This window comes from Mustelus asterias, chromosome 21 (assembly GCF_964213995.1).
Source record: "Mustelus asterias chromosome 21, sMusAst1.hap1.1, whole genome shotgun sequence".
Taxonomy (NCBI): Eukaryota; Metazoa; Chordata; class Chondrichthyes; order Carcharhiniformes; family Triakidae; genus Mustelus; species Mustelus asterias.
Window position 1 is genome coordinate 52,667,439 of NC_135821.1, and position 16,198 is coordinate 52,683,636.

General features: G+C 41.4%; 1 protein-coding gene across 1 annotated transcript; it reads left to right on the forward strand.

Annotated features, from left to right (window-relative positions):
• The first annotated feature begins 411 nt into the window (after positions 1-411).
• Positions 412-15,436, forward strand: LOC144509268 (palmitoyl-protein thioesterase 1-like). Its single transcript, XM_078237887.1, has 9 exons — positions 412-546; positions 1,793-1,899; positions 2,993-3,120; positions 3,308-3,378; positions 5,291-5,393; positions 7,510-7,600; positions 8,112-8,210; positions 11,103-11,174; positions 13,012-15,436. Exons 1-9 carry the CDS (start codon positions 426-428, stop codon positions 13,132-13,134), a joined length of 915 nt encoding a protein of 304 aa, XP_078094013.1. The 5' UTR covers positions 412-425; the 3' UTR covers positions 13,135-15,436.
• Positions 15,437-16,198: the final 762 nt, after the last annotated feature.

Genomic DNA, 16,198 nt, shown 5'->3' on the forward strand with positions numbered 1-16,198 from the left:
TGAAATTTGAATTCACTAAATATCTGGAATTAAAAGTCTAATGATTGTCAATTGACATAAAAACCTATTTGGAAATCTGCCATCCTTATCTGGTCTGGCCTACATCTGACTCCAGGCAACCACAGCAATGTTCAGGGATGGGCAATAAATAAATGCTGGCTCAGCCAGTGACGCCCATACCCATGAATGAATTTTTAAAAAGCTGGATGAACTTTCATTAGAATGTATGCAACAACTCACTGTCCAGAGATAATTGTACAGTATCAAATTAAATTGTTCATCCACATACTAATATAAATCAAAATGAATATTTCACTGTATAACCAGCAATGTAGGAACATAAGGTCCATTGGCTAAGGTCCATTCTCAATCAATGACAAGTTGCAAGATCACATGACAGCACACGGGTCACACGACTCAGTGAGATGGCTGCGCTGGTGAGAGCATGTGTGCTGCTGCTTCTCTGTTTCGCCTTCGTCCGGGAAACCATCTCGTGGAACCGGAATGGTTCGGAGGCAACACCGGTTGTCATTTGGCACGGCATGGGTAAGGCAGCAGCAAAATAAAATTATCATCAAATGAAATCTACTTATAAACGCAACTAACGAGTAACCAGCCGGTCACGGAGGCACCGCGACTGTTTCTATCGCTCTCCCGATCACTGACCGCGATCGTTGTTTGAATTAAATGTTTGTATTTCATTTCTCGTTTTGTGTTTTGGATACGTCTTCCACCTCTGGTATAAATCGTTGATTCGAAATGTTAAAAGTGCAATTATTTTCCATTTAGAAACATTATCGATCTTGTACGGCTCACCTACAATTGATCTTAACACTTTAAAAAGATGAACGTGTGTTTCTGAAACCACTTCTAAGCTGCCTCGTGAGATAAAGGCAGGCAATTCCTATTTATTGCAGTGTAATTCAGCGGTGAGGCGACCAAATGTAGAAGTGAAAGCGGACTTTGTTTAAGGCAGGGCAATAAAAAAGTATTTTTTTATTGAAATTACGCAAGTAATTTTGCATATCAACTTAGAAGTAACTGCAATATTTATAACATCAAAGCGTTTTGCTCCATTGATATGATACACTTGGTATAACTGTTCAAAACATCGCTTTAGAATTTGCATTTGATTGGACAAACTGATCCAGGGACCTGGGTTCGATTCCCGGCTTGGGTCACTGTGTGGAGTTTGCACATTCTCCTCGTGTCTGTGTGGGTTTCCTCCAGGTGCTCCGGTTTCCTCCCACAGTCTAAAGATGTGCGGGTTAGGTTGATTGGCCATGCTAAAATTGCCCCTTAGTGTCCTGAGATGCGTAGGTTAGAGGGATTAGTGGGTAAATGTGTAGGGATATGGGGGTAGGGCCTGGGTGGGATTGTGGTCGGTGCAGACTCGATGGGCCAGATGGCCTCTTTCTGCACTGTAGGGTTTCTATGATTCTATGATTAACTATGGGGAAAGCAGTGGTTAGCACTTCTGCCTCACAGTGTCAGGGACCAGGTTCAATTCTTGCCCTGGGTGACTGTGTGGAGTTTGCACGTTCTCCCTGTGTCTGCGTGGGTTTCCTCCCACACTCCAATGATTTGTGGGTTAGGTTGATTGGCAATGTGAAATTGCTCCTTTAGTGTTGGAGGATTAGTAGGGTAAATACGTGGGGTTCTGGGGATAGGGCCTGGGTGGGATTATTTTTGGTGCAGGCTCAATCGGCTGAATGGCCTCCTCTGCACTGTAGGGATTTATAAATGCCTCCATCTCCTTTTGAATTCTGTGCAACTAATTGATTCATTTTAGGTGATAGCTGCTGTGAAGCATTTACCCTGAAGTTTATTCAACTGGTGGAAGAAACTGTTCCAGGAAGTTACGTTTTATCCTTGAAAATTGGAAACAGTGTCGCAGAGGTAGGCCTTAATGAGGAAAAATGAGCTGGAATTAATCCAAATAGGAAGAACCAATACCAGAGTTTAAGTACTATTAAAATTTTATTGCTCCTAACAGCAACTTTTGTTTTAAGTAATTCATTGATGTGAAGCTGTAGAATTTAGCTCACAATTCACTTTGGAGTGGTGTACAGAGCAGTATTGTCCAGTTAGGATGCTCAACATGTATGCTATTGCCACAAAAGACTTGATTATTGGTTATAATAAGGAACAACTATTTGTAGTACTTTATTCAGCAGAATTCCTGCTCCCCATTCAGTCCAGTGATTCGCAATGGAAGTGTTAGAAAGGTGGAACGTTTGTTAACCAGGATAAGATGAAGAACAAGCTCAGCTGTGATCCTTTCCTCTCCTCTCTTCCTGTGACCACCCCCCTTTTATTTTTCAGGCACCAGGCCCTACGCAGGTGTTGGTGACCGTGAATCTATTGGATTGGTCCATTTTTATGCTTGGCAAAATACTGCAGCGGCTTGACATTGCCTTCAACAATATGGCTGACCAAGAAACTGTCCCACTCTTTCCACCTGCCGTTGGTCATGTTGGAAGGATTTACAGGCCGATAATAAACTTGTTTGGCCACGTTATGAACACACCTTCTGTGGCCATCAACTCCTGAAGTGGGACTGAAATCTGCAGCTTCTGGCCCAGTGGTAGGGACACCACCCACTGTGCCACAAACTCACCCCCATCAATGAATAATGTGATTAAATTGCACTTGGGTCATGTGTAGGAGAATGCATGCTTATCAGGGACGACACTTGCGATGCCTTCAGAAAGAAAAGTTGTAGGAAAGATCATTTTAATATATTTTCTTTTAAATTCACATCCTAATTCCTGTTTCATAGTCTCTCTGAAAACGAGCAAAATCCAGCTTAATGTTGGATTTTTGCACCCATAACTTTCTCCCCTCCTGAAGGATGTGGTTTCTTGGTATCAACAATCGTATGTAATTACCAAGTGACTATTTTTGATTTTCAAATATAAGGAACTTTGTGATCTAGACTAATCTACTGTTAATGATACAATGCTGCACAACAATGTGTATTTTCTTTTAGGAAATTCAGAACAGTTACTTCATGAATGTAAATGACCAAGTTGAACTGGCGTGTAACATATTGTCCAAGGACAAGAAGCTACAGAATGGATACAATGCAATGGGCTTTTCACAAGGAGGCCAGTTTATGTAAGTGTGGCCACATTGGGCCTTGCCTAATGAGAGTTTGTCAAGCACTTTCACATCCTCGCGTCTCAAAACACTTCACTGTCTGAGGTTTTTAAAAAAAAAATACAGTCAAAGGGTGTTTCGTTATGATTTGGCTGCTTGTTTTGCATACAGAGCTTTTACACTTGTAGTTTTCTATTTGTTATAGGAGAGCTGTGGCTCAGAGATGTCCTTCTCCTGCAATGATAAATCTCATCACGTTTGGAGCCCAACATCAAGGTAATATTTACTGGTCCAGCTTGGTCCATTTAAGCGCATGTGTGTTATTTTCAGAAGCTGAAAAGTTTTTGTTATTCTATGACAAGCCTAGAGTGGCTGCAATATTCCAGGCATGGATATTGTCAGTGAAAGTAGTGTTGTTGAAGTCATGTGACGCAGTACACTGGAGCTCCAATAACATAATGCAATAGCCTCATTGAACTTAGGTTGTTCTAACAGGAACCTCAATATATCGCTTCCCTGAAACTTCCGCCATTGTAAACCACCCCACAACGAAGTTGAAAATTAGCACAGGGATTTAATAAATAGGATTGAAAGCTTTGCTCCTTTGTAATAGGTTAAGGTAATGAGAAATGCTTTCAAAGATCAGCCTGAAAACTCTATCCCAGCAACTGAACTGCCTGAAGCAGCCAATCTAAATGGGCTGCATGAAAATTAGACTGAAATAACATGCATTCTTATCAAGCACGTACTTGCCCATTCATCTGTGGCTTTCTCCCATCACTACTGAACATAAGATATAGGAGCAGAATTAGGCCAATTGGCCCATCAAGTCCACTCTGCCATTCAATCATGGCTGATATGCTTCTCATCCCCATTTTCCTGCCTTCTCCCCAAAACCCTTCAACCCATTACCAATTAAAAATCTGTCTAACTCCTCAAATTTACTCACTGTCCCAACATCCACCGCAATTTGGGGTAGTGAATTCCACAGATTCACAACCCTTTGGGAGAAGTAATTTCTCCTCAACTCTGTTTTAAATTTGCTATTCCTTATCCTAAGACTATGACCTCTTGTCCTAGAATGCCCCACATGAGGAAGCATCCCCTCCATACCTTTTATCATCTTGTATACCTCAATTTGATCTCCCCTCATTCTTCTAAATTCCAGAGAGTGTAGGCCTAAACTGTTCAATTTCTCTTCATACGACAAACATCTCATCCCGGGAATCAATCTAGCGAACCTCCTCTGAACTGCCTCCAATGCCACTACATCTTTCCTCTAATAAGGGAACCAAAACTGCGCACAATAATCCAGGTGTGGCCTCACCAATGCCTTGTATAGTCGCAACAAAACTTCCTTACCTTTTATATTCTATTCCTTTAGCTATAGATGCCAACATTCCATTCACTTTCTTTATTATCTGCTGTACCTGATTGCTAGTTTCTGTGACTCATGAACGAGGACACTCAGATCCCTCTGCACTGGAGCACCCCGAAGTCTGTCCCCATTTAGATAATTTGCCTTCCCATTTTTCTGACCAAAATGCATGACCTCACACTGATCCATGTTAAACTCCATCTGCCACATTTTGGTCCACTCTCCTAACCTATCTATATCCATTTGTAAGGTTCTTGTTTCCTCATTGCAACTTACTGACCTGCCTATTTTTGTGTCATCTGCAAATTTGGCTATAGAGCTTTCTATCCCTATATCCAAGTTGTTTAATATACATTGTAAATAATAAACCGCTTGCGTCCTTGTCATCTCTCTCAGATCATTCAAACAAAATGGCACTCAGAATGCTTCCCCTCGCCTAAACATTGAAATCAGCCCAGCAATTAGTCTTTTGCACCCTGCGACCATGAAATGCAGGCAGCATTCTGAAACAATTGGTGAATTTGGTCGTATCAGCCAGAACCTTAAACATTGTTGAAGTATTGCTACCTGAGCCATGTACTCCACCTTACACCTAGCCCACGAGGAAGATATCAGCCATTTTCCAGCCACTTTTCTCACCCCCTCCTCATCCCACTTCCCAAACAAAGTTTGCAATAAACTATACAAATCCCACTGACTAAAGCATGTTACACCATGCAGACTTGTCCACTATTCTAGGTTTTTAATGCATGTAATTATTCCAGATCTTTCCTTCAGACTAAGTTCTGATTCTGTTTGTCTTCCCACTAGGAGTGTATGGGTTACCCCATTGCCCTGGGGAGAGTTCCCACATCTGCAACTGGATAAGAAAAATGCTAAATGTGGGTGCTTACAGTAGTCTAATTCAAGAGCAGTAAGTATTGGGAGAGTTTAACATAGTCCTCAGTCTTGTTCATTGTGTTCGTGCCACACAAGTGTCAGGCAGTGACCATCTCCAACAACAAAGCATCTAACCATCTCTCCATGAAATGCAATGGCATTGCCATCGCTGAATCCCCCACTATCAACATCCTGGGGGTTACCATTGACCAGAAACTAAATTAGATAAGCCATTTAAATAATGTGACTACAAGAGCAAGTTACAGGCTGGGAATTCTGCAGTAACTCACCTCCTGACACCCCAAAGCCTGCTTGCCATCTACAAGGTTTAAGTCAGTAGTGCGATGGAATACTCTCCTTTTGCCTGGGATAGTGCTGTTCCAACAACATGCCTGAAGCTTGACACTATCCAGGAGAAAGCAACCCGCTGATTGCACCTCATTCACCAGCTTAAACATTCACTCCCTCCACCACCAACTCTTTGTGTACCATCTAGACAATGCATTGCAGCAACTCACAAAGGCTCCTTCGACAGCACCTTTAGAAATCCATGACCCCTGACATCCCGAAGGACAAGGGCTGCAGAAATATCCACTACCTGCAAGTTTGTCTGCAAACCACACACCTTGGAATTATATCATCATTCCTTCACTATCGCTAGGTTAAAATCCTGGAACTTACTCCCTAATAGCACTGTACATACATTTACACCGCTGGGGTTGTAATGATTCAAGAATGCAGATAACCACCAACACCTTGAGGGGCATTTGGGCATGGGCAATAAATGCTGGTCTAGCCAGTGATGCCCACATCCTGTGAAAGAATAAATTAATAAATGTCTTTACAGGCTATCCCGTGTACTATGTGCAACTTATTTTTCCCCAATGTGTTGTGTCCATTCCTATCTATGAAGATGGAACAATAAAAAGTACATGCTGAACAACTCATAAGGGGAACAATTAAAGTAAATGACATAACAGTTGCCCTTTCCCAATATCGCTTCAGTTAATATGCAACAGATTTCAGGAAGGGAAATTGTGCAGGAAGTGGTTCTGAGCTAACGGATATGGTGGATGGAGAAATGCAATTGGCATGATGTACATAGATTCAGACGAATGGGAGAGGGGGGTATGATTTTTGGGAGTGGAGAGAGGCAGGGGAGTTGGAGCAGGAAACCTGCCTTAAAAAAAACATTCAGAAAGGAGGAAACCGATGATGGTAGTTTCTCAAGTTAATGAAGTTAACAGTGGCATCCCACAGGCTGTTCTAGAAGTACATCAGTTTGCAGTGCAGCACTAATGGGGCTAGTTTAAACTTGGAAGAAAATTTTATTAAAATATGAAGCATAATAAAGCAGGAACGACCAAAAACTGCAGATGGATGAAGTGGTACTTTTATTTTTTTTTAAATGGAAGAATAGAGGAATTTGGGGGGTTTCATTGCACAAGATTATTTGTTTGTTTTTACTGTAGGATCTTTTATGGCTCTACGTTGTTAGGCGAAAAACTGGTTGGCAGGTCAGGTGACAGGAGCACTTTCATTTTCAGTTCTGAGCTGCAGGTTTTAGTTTCGGAAGGGACAGCAAGCTGAAAAGAAGTGCTTCTCTCTCCCTGGTTTTGGAAATTCTGTTGGCTAGCTGAAAGCCTGCCTGGAGTAGAAAACCTGCTGTTGGTGGCTTGACCAGAGTCTACCTGGGGTTCTGGGAAGTTGTTCTGACTTCAAACTGTTCTATCAAGAGAAATGCAGAATTCATCCAAAGGACTCAATTCTGGTATCACCTGAGCATTAGACTTTGCTGTTTTGAACTTGTTTTGTGTTTGTTTATGGGATTGGTTTGATTGGAACATCTTAGATAATATTTGTTAAGGATTATACATTATCTTGGTTGTTTTGTTTTTGTTTGTAATTGATAAGTTGATGCTAATTTTCTTTCCATACATGTTAACCATATTCTTAAACTTTGTTTGATTAAAGCTCCTTATTGGATCATTTGAATCATACCTGAAGTGAAACGTATCATGCTTACCCTAGCCGAATTCAAATTGCAAAACTTATGATCCAGGCGGTCGCCATCGAACTCTTTGGAGTTTCTGACTTGAACTATAACAGTAACAATTAATTTCATTTACTTACAATTGTTTTCCTGTCAGCTTGGTGCAGGCAGAGTATTGGCATGATCCCTTGAATGAAGATCTATACAAGAACAAAAGTATTTTCTTGGCAGAAATTAATCAAGAAAGGGTACGTACTCAATTCTACTTAGTGGCTTTAATTTGTGTGGGAAATGGTTAGGCTAGGAAGTACATCCTTCAAATGCCAGCACTAAATTAGGAATCCAATCAGCTATGCCACCATCACTCCCAAATGTCGTTTCCTTCCAGTAAATGTAATGTCTGTCTTTTTCTATATTCGTCTATCTGCATTCTAGGTTGGCACTTTGTCATTTTGTCAGTTTTATGGATTAGATTTGCCCTGAGGTGTAATGTAACAACAGAGTTTCAACGTGTAGAGAAGGAAGTGAAAATCAAATGATATTTAAGATTGGGAAGAGCCTGACAGAGTCGTCTAGACTCGAAACGTCAGCTCTGTTCTCTCTCCCCAGATGCCGTGCTGAGATTTTCTCGCATTTTCTGTTTTTGTTTCAAGTTCCAGCATCTGCAGTAATTTGCTTTTATTTAAGTCTGGTTTTTAAATGCTAATTTTGAGTTTTTGAGTGGGAATCAAACAATTACTGTGTCTACTTCTGTTGCAGGGCATTAATGAAAGTTATAAGGAGAATCTGATGAAATTGAAAAAATTTGTAATGGTGAAATTCTTGAAGGATTCCATGGTTGACCCAATTGATTCAGAGGTGAGAATGGATGCTCTTGACTCTTCATCTAAATATTGAGCTACTGCTACAAAAATGGTTACAGTTGTACCTCAAATTTTCGTTTTATAAATATCAACCATCAGAACACATTGTTTTTGTATCACTTTTCCTGCACCTTTTTTATTTTAGCTGGTTGGAAGCAGCTACTAAATCTGATTGAGGAAAGGGAATTGACTCTGTGAGTAGACAGTAGTTAGTTGGAGTATTCCCACTGGTCCCTCCCTTAACATGTCTCCTGAAGATGTAGAACAAAGAAAATTACAGCACAGAAACGGGCCCTCCGGCCCTCCAAGCCTGCACCGACCATGCTGCCCGACTTAACTAAAACTCCCTACCCTTCCGGGGACCATCTCCTTCTCTTCCCATTCTATTCATGTATTTGTCCAGATGCCCCTTAAAAGTCACTATTGCTTCCACTACCACCTCCGGCAGTGAGTTCCAGTCACCCACCACCCTCTGTGTAAGAAAAAAAAAACTTCCTTCATACATCTCCTTTAAACCTTGCCCTTCGCACCTTAAACCCATGCCCCCTAGTAATTGACTCTTCCACCATGGGGGAAAAAGCTTCTGACTATCCACTCTGTCCATGCCCCTCATAATCTTGTAGACTTCTATCAGGTCGCTCTTCAATCTCCATCATTCCAATGAGAACAAACCAAGTTTCTCCAACCTCTCCTCATAGCTAACGTCCTCCATACCAGGCAACATCCCGATAAATCTTCTCTATACCCTCTCCAAAACCTCCACATTCTTCTGGTAGTGTGACGACCAGAATTGAACACTATATTCCAAGAAATTACAATATGAAAATAAGCAGTGATCTGTCTTCTTTTCTCCACAACTATCTTTCAATCTATCCTCTCCCGCCTCCCTCCCCCAATCCTCTCCTGCAACAAGTGTGTGGAGCTCATGGACTTTGTCACTAAGTGGAGACCATCTATTCAGCAGCCCTGCTGCTTCCTCCCCTTGGTCGCTTAGCTCTATTACATTCTTCTCATCAATCTCCTTTCATGCTTTATTAGATTAATCAAACCCACTTCCTGCTCCCTTGACTGTCTTCTCACTAAACTTTTAAATATCCAACTTTCTTTCCTTCCTTCTCTGTGGCTGTTATTATAAATGGTTTTCTCTCTCAAGTACTGTCCTCCTCTGTTTTAAGACTGTCAGCCTCTCCATTAAAAATAAAAACCCTTCTGGCCTCTTATTTCAAACTACCACAACATCTCCAGTCTCCCCTTTCCCAGATCATTGAATATGTTTGAATCTCTTTCAGCACCAAGAGACCCCAATAAAATGGTTCGAACCAAAATTGCAAATGTCCTTGCTTCATTCCACTATTAGCTAGATAGAGTATCTGTACTCCGCTTTTCTCCCACCACTGCATGCTTACCTTCTGTGTGCCCTAGAGAGCTATCATTGGCTCCCTCCTCTTCCTCATCAATCTGCTATATTTTGGTGGCATCCTATTCTTGCAAACCTACATTAGCTCACAGTGTCACAATACCTCAAATTTAATATCGTCATCCTTGTACTTCAATCCCTTCATGGCCTTGCCCAACCTAGTTCTGTAACCAACTCAGATCTCCATTCCACTGATTCTGGCCTCTTCTGCATCACAGTATTCATCACAGCATTGTTGGCTGTGCCTCTTTTATGACTAGACTCCCAAACACTTTGGATATGCCTCCTGAAACTGCACCACCTTGCTCCCCTCTGCTATGACGCTTGATTGAAATCCAACTGCTCGGCATCTTTCCATGCACTTTTATTTGGCCTAGCCTCTTTTTTTACATGTACCTCTGTGGCTGCTTTGTGACTTTTTTTCCAAAGTTAAAGGTGTTATATAAAGTTGAAAGAGTGAAAACGCTGGAAAATCTCAGCAGGTCTGGCAGCATCTCCGGGTACAATTTTGTCTTTTAAAAGCATTTAGATAATTACATGGGTACGATGGGGAGAGGGATATGGGCCAAATGCGGGCAATTGGGATTAGCTTAGGGTTTTTTTTAAAAAAAGGGCGGCATGGACAAGTTGGGCCGAAGGGTCTGTTTCCATGCTGTAAACCTCTGACTCTATGACTCTATCTGTAAGGAATGAAAAGAGCTGATCTTTGGAGTCCAGATGACCCTTTGTCAAAGGGTCATCTGGACTTGAAACGTCAGCTCTTTCCTCTCCTTACAGATGCTGCCAGACCTGCTGAGATTTTCCTGCGTTTTCTCTTTGGTTTCAGATTCCAACATCCGCAGTAATTTGCTTTTATCCAGTGCTGTATAAAATTGTTGTCCTAATCCCGTGTGCCCACCCTGCTGTCATATCCCTTGGTTCACATTGATATCTTTTGAGTTATTTACTAAATGGATACTCCTAATCAGACATGCAGGCAAAGCATACTTGTGATCAGTTTGCTGTTACACCAGCATGTAGTTGGTTGTCCCTTAGCCTTTGCCAACTTGCCCATTAACCATGGCCACGAGTAGGATAGGATGTATCCCTATCAGGAGAGTGTTTTTGCTTTGAACTGAAACAGTAAACCTATAGACAAGTGATCCTTTATAAATAACTTGATTGGGAAGCTCAATTTTGTTTTTTATCCATTCAAGGGATGTGGTCTTCACTGCTGGCCAGCATTCATTGCCCATCCCAAAAATTAAATGGACCAAAATATCACGAACCATGTAATTTTCATTTGTTGTAGCCTCTTGAGAAAAATCTTTTAATCTGCTTTTCTCAAATTAAAGCTGAACAATTTTAAAGTCACTCATTAAAACCAAAGCTACAACACAAGCAGTGCAGTGACCATAGTGCTTAATTTCTATGCAGTCCTATTTTGACAAACTCAATACTGAATTATCACTCCGCTCCCCTCTCTTCCAGTGGTTTGGTTTTTACAAAGCTGGCCAGGCCAAGGATACTTACAGCTTGAAAGAGAGTGTTCTTTATCAAGAGGTAAGATTTATTCTGATGCGTTATTTGTCTCTTCTGTACTGTAGAGAAAGGCAGTGTGTCCCGGGGGCTGGATGATATTGTGGGCTCAGACTGTTACTCTTTCAGCTGCCTGTTTTTGAATTTGATCAAAAGGGCCCTGTGTGAAATGAGTCAGAGCTGTGTCAAACAAGTTCCAAAAAGACCCACCACAGGGCAAGATAAGAGGATTACCCCACGTAAAATAGAAGTGTAGGTCAGCAACAGGAAATAAATAGTTGTTAGAAAAGTTGCAGATCAGATTTGAAGCTATAAATGGGAATATTTTAAGTTTGCAGTAATAATGAACTGAGGATGCTTCATTTTAACTTGGTGCAAACTGCAGTTAGAATATAAAATGTTCCCAGAATTGTACATTAAAGGAGGGATTCACTGCGGTGAGGGATTAGTTGGAAATAATTAAATTAGTATTTTTTTATTAGTTGAGCAGAAGTGGTTTACTGTGTGCCCTGATATCATCATCAAGGTTATGAAGATGTGAAACGCCCAGTTATGCCTCATTGAACAGCATATAAGGCCAAGTTTGTGAAAATTAAATTGATTTTTAATTGTAGAATCATAGAATGATTACAGCACAGAAGGAGGCCATTTGGTCTGTCATGTCCATGCTAGCTTTTCAAGAGCTACTTGGTTCATCCCTATCCCTGTAGCCCTTTTCTCTTAAATCTTTTATCTTCAGATAATTATCCAATTCTCTTTTGAAACCCACAATTGAATCTATCCATGACACTTGCAGGCCGTGCATTCCAGATGCAAGTGACATTTTGTTTTTTTAAAAAAAACGTTGGCTTTGCGTCATCTTAAATCAATGTCCTCTACCCCTCGACTCCATCATTGGGAACAGTTTAATAGCAGACTAGGCAGGAGAACTTAAAACAGTCCAGCCTAAGGAGAAGTGTAAACAACAACTTCTAGATTTCCACATTTAAATATGTATCTGTAAGTATCTTAGTGTGTATTTATACCAGTCATTAAAAAGGAGACAGTACAAGGAAATAAATCCCTAATGAAACTGAAATCCTTGGGTTCGTAAATAGAAGCATAGAATTCAAAAAACAAGGAGGTAATTTTAACTTGGTGCAAACTGCAGTTAGAATATAAAATGTTCCCAGAATTGTACATTAAAGGAGGGATTCACTGCGGTGAGGGGTTAGTTGGAAATAATTAAATTAGTATTTTTTTATTAGTTGAGCAGAAGTGGTTTACTGTGTGCCCTGATATCATCATCAAGGTTATGAAGATGTGAAGAACAATGACTGGTTTCATTGGCCACAAAGTCATGAGGGCGCAAATTCTGATAAGGATATTGATGTTATCAGGCTCCTTTGGTTTTAAGGAAATATTTTTGCTACACCATATTAGAAATATTGGAGGTTAGCCTTGTAAAAACAACACAGACTTATGGAAGTACCAGTTTTAAGTGTTGCATTTAATTCTTAGCTTTGGAAAATATTTTGATCCACAGACTCCGGAAAGCTCTCCCCCGTAATGACTGTGCCATGTAAGGTCTCAAGTTGAATTTTTGATTCTGTATTGAATTTCTTGTTCTCTGCCAAAGTTTTATGCTGTGATAAGCAAGGATGTCTGGTTTGATCTGCTGCAAACGCAGTTCATGCAAGGTCAGGATCTGATTTGGCTGGGATAGGGCCTGACCGATGTTGGTGAGGTTCAGACAATAATGACCAGTTGAACAAGATACCAGAGGATGACCTGCACCTGGCAGGAGTGAACAATCCTTTTAGGAAGGGAGAGACTTGATAGAAAATTCATGGAAAACAATGAACATTTCTTTTATTAATAGGATCGATTGGGGTTGAAGGCAATGGACAAAGCGAGCAAATTGGAATTTCTAACTGTGGATGGGGACCACCTTGAATTCTCAAAGGAATGGTTCATCAACGTCATAGTTCCTTACCTGAAGTGACCCTTTTTCTGAGCCAGTAGCTGTCAACTAATTGCTTCATCCCAACATTAACTCATCTAACATTGCTGCAGGTTTTGTAATAACTGACTTACTAGCAAAGTTTGAAGTCGTTTCAACTTTGAAGCACTGAAATTTACGTTGCTTTTCTGCAATGCAATCTACTCTTAAGTCAATTAAGAGCACTAATATTGCCTTTAAATTTTAGCACTAAATCCATACTTTATGTTGCTTAATTCAAATTATGAGACAATTCACAAACATCTTTTTTCAGCAGTAGTTAGTACCTTTCATCAAAGCTGATGTAAAATGATGATTTTGAAAGCAACTGTAGAAAGACTTGTTCGGGAATTAATCATACAGAACAGAAAGGTGTTACTCATCTGATGAGTTAGTGTATCAGGCATAGCTTCAGTATTTCTAGAGTACAATCATTAACAATCAGCCTTGTTGCCTTTCAACAGTTGAATAACTGGCTGATACTCTAGGCTCATATAAGCAAATTGAGACTAGAGGAGTCTCTGCAAAAACTTGTTAAAGGTGAACCATGCCTATTTGCAGCATAAAACCAATGAGGTAAATTAGATTTTACGTACATTAGGGCTGGAATTCTCCCAAAAAACATTAAGTGTCGAATTCGCCTGAAAACTGGAATAATTGACACTTTTTTCGGTGGGAGTTCAGAGAAGAATCTCCCACATTCTGCACTGCAGAGGTCACTAGCATTTATATTGTTAAAGATTAGTGGGTGGGGCCTTTTCCTGCTGAAGAGCATGGCAGCATCGCGCTGATCTGTCAGCGCAGAGATCGGCAGATGCGCAGTAGCCCCGCACTGCCGGCCTCCCGATTGCTGGTCAGCTCGATCACTGGCCTCCCTCCATCCCCTACCGATCCTGTCTGTAGAGTGGTAGCAAAGTGATCCACCAGGCCCTGCCCTGTGCCTGACGGGCAGTGCCAAGCTAACAATGCCCAGGGGCACCCCTACTACCTGACCCTCTGGGAGACCCTGATTGCCCCCCTTTCACTCCAGCGGGGTCGGGCATTTAGGTCCTCGTTAGTGGGGAGCTACTGTAATCCCCGCTGGAGTGAACCACTCTGGCGGAGGTGGGGGGGATGCTAGTGGGCCCGGGCCTGCTAATTACATTGAAATTATATTAAAATGACCATTTAAATGGTCTTTGCACCTCCCCGCCAATTTCGAGCGTGGAGTTGACGCCGCTAGAAATCCAGCACTGGGAGGAGATGTTATCAGAGTGGGAACGCATAAAAAATTAGTGCAATGGGACGGGAGAATCACCCCCTAGGAATCTAAACAGTAATTTTGACTCTTGCACATATATGGATAATTCTATTTGCCCCATTGGCATGTTTAAGCATAATCTTGTAGAATTAGCCTCTTCCAGGTTTGCACGGATCAGGTGTGAGACATTTCTATAAGCAAGGTGAACGCCATTTTTAAACATGTCTGGTTTGAAGGAACTCCTTAAATGTTAGTTGACATTATACACCGGTATAATGATGACTCAAACACTTTATTAATGAAAAGGAAATTTAAGGTAATGCTGAAATGGCACTTAAACATTTGAGAAGAAGCAACTTGTATTGATCTCGTAGTTTGAGATGGCAGAGTGAATTTTTTGGCTGGGCATTTAGCATTACTTTTTAGCTTTTAACAATGATTCTTTTCATTTGGCCAAATCACACATCAGTGTCCAAGGAGATACATTACTTTTATTATTTACATATTGCAAAATCTCAAATAGGCCAACAATTGCTGCAGTGGTCCATCCCATGGCAATCTCGGGGTTAATTCCATAGAATCCATACAGTGCAGAAGGAGGCCATTTGAATCTGCACTGACTCCCTGAAAGAGCATCTTATCAGTGCTAACTACTGTGCCATTGCACTGCACTTCTTAAACTCACCACTCAGAGCATAAATTTTGCACTATAACTTGTTCAAATGTCAAAATGACAACAGGAAAATAGTGTCAATTTTGCATCTAGGATGTCATGATCCACCTTATTGACCAGCACATGGCACCATTTAAAACTTAAAACAGATGCCAAAACTCAGTGAAGGTGTGGCATTGCAAATTCTGAAATGACCTCGATTCGATCGCAAAAAGTTACTAACTTTTTGATGTTTTAAAATGCAGTACAAAGTAATCGTCTTTTGCATATGCACTTTAAAGATGTACCTATTCAATCATTTGTTTCTTTCTGATGAGATTGCAGTTTTTCATTCTCATCTCTGCTCATTTGAAGAATAATGTTTTGAATAAAATTTCCACTGTTTCATGTTGGATTTTGCTGTCCTTTTTGTTCCACAATGGGGATACGCTCAGGACTTCCTGGTCCACACAGGTCTATAGGTGCAGTACTAAGGAGAAGGGAGACTGGCTATCATTGTTAGAATGTCTGAGCCACCAGCTGCCCTGCCCCCTGAGGTCTTGCCTTCATTGAGCAGGAGAATGGGACAGCAGGAATGATCCGCCAGATCCACTGACATCAAAGAACAAAGAACAATACAGCACAGGAACAGGCCCTTCGGCCCTCCAAGCCCGCGCCGCTCCCCGGTCCAGGATTGAATCCTGAATCCAGGATCCCCGCCCAATTTTCCAGCCTATCTACATACTAATATCCTATCCACCGAGCTGTCCCTCACAGCTACGATGCTTTGTTCATCACAACCTAGTAACTCACCCCCACCCCCCCATTCCAGACCATGTGATGTCCAGGGAGAGGCAAAAACCCAGAGTGAAAACCCCAGGGCCAATATGGGGAAAAAAAATCTGGGAAATTCCTCTCCGACCCCCTGAGGCGATCGAAACGAGTCCAGGAGATCACACTGGCCCTGATCGGAAAATGCTTCCCAACCCTATTCATTTCCACTTCCACGAACACCATATGAATTCCCTGCCCCCGAGACAGGTTCCCAACTATCCGCAGTCTCGCTCTGTACTGGCACCAGCAAGATGATCATAGAATGAAGCCTTGAAACGAGAAACAAAGAACAATTAGCCCGCGCCGCTCCCTAGTCCAACTAGACCACTCTTTTGTATCCC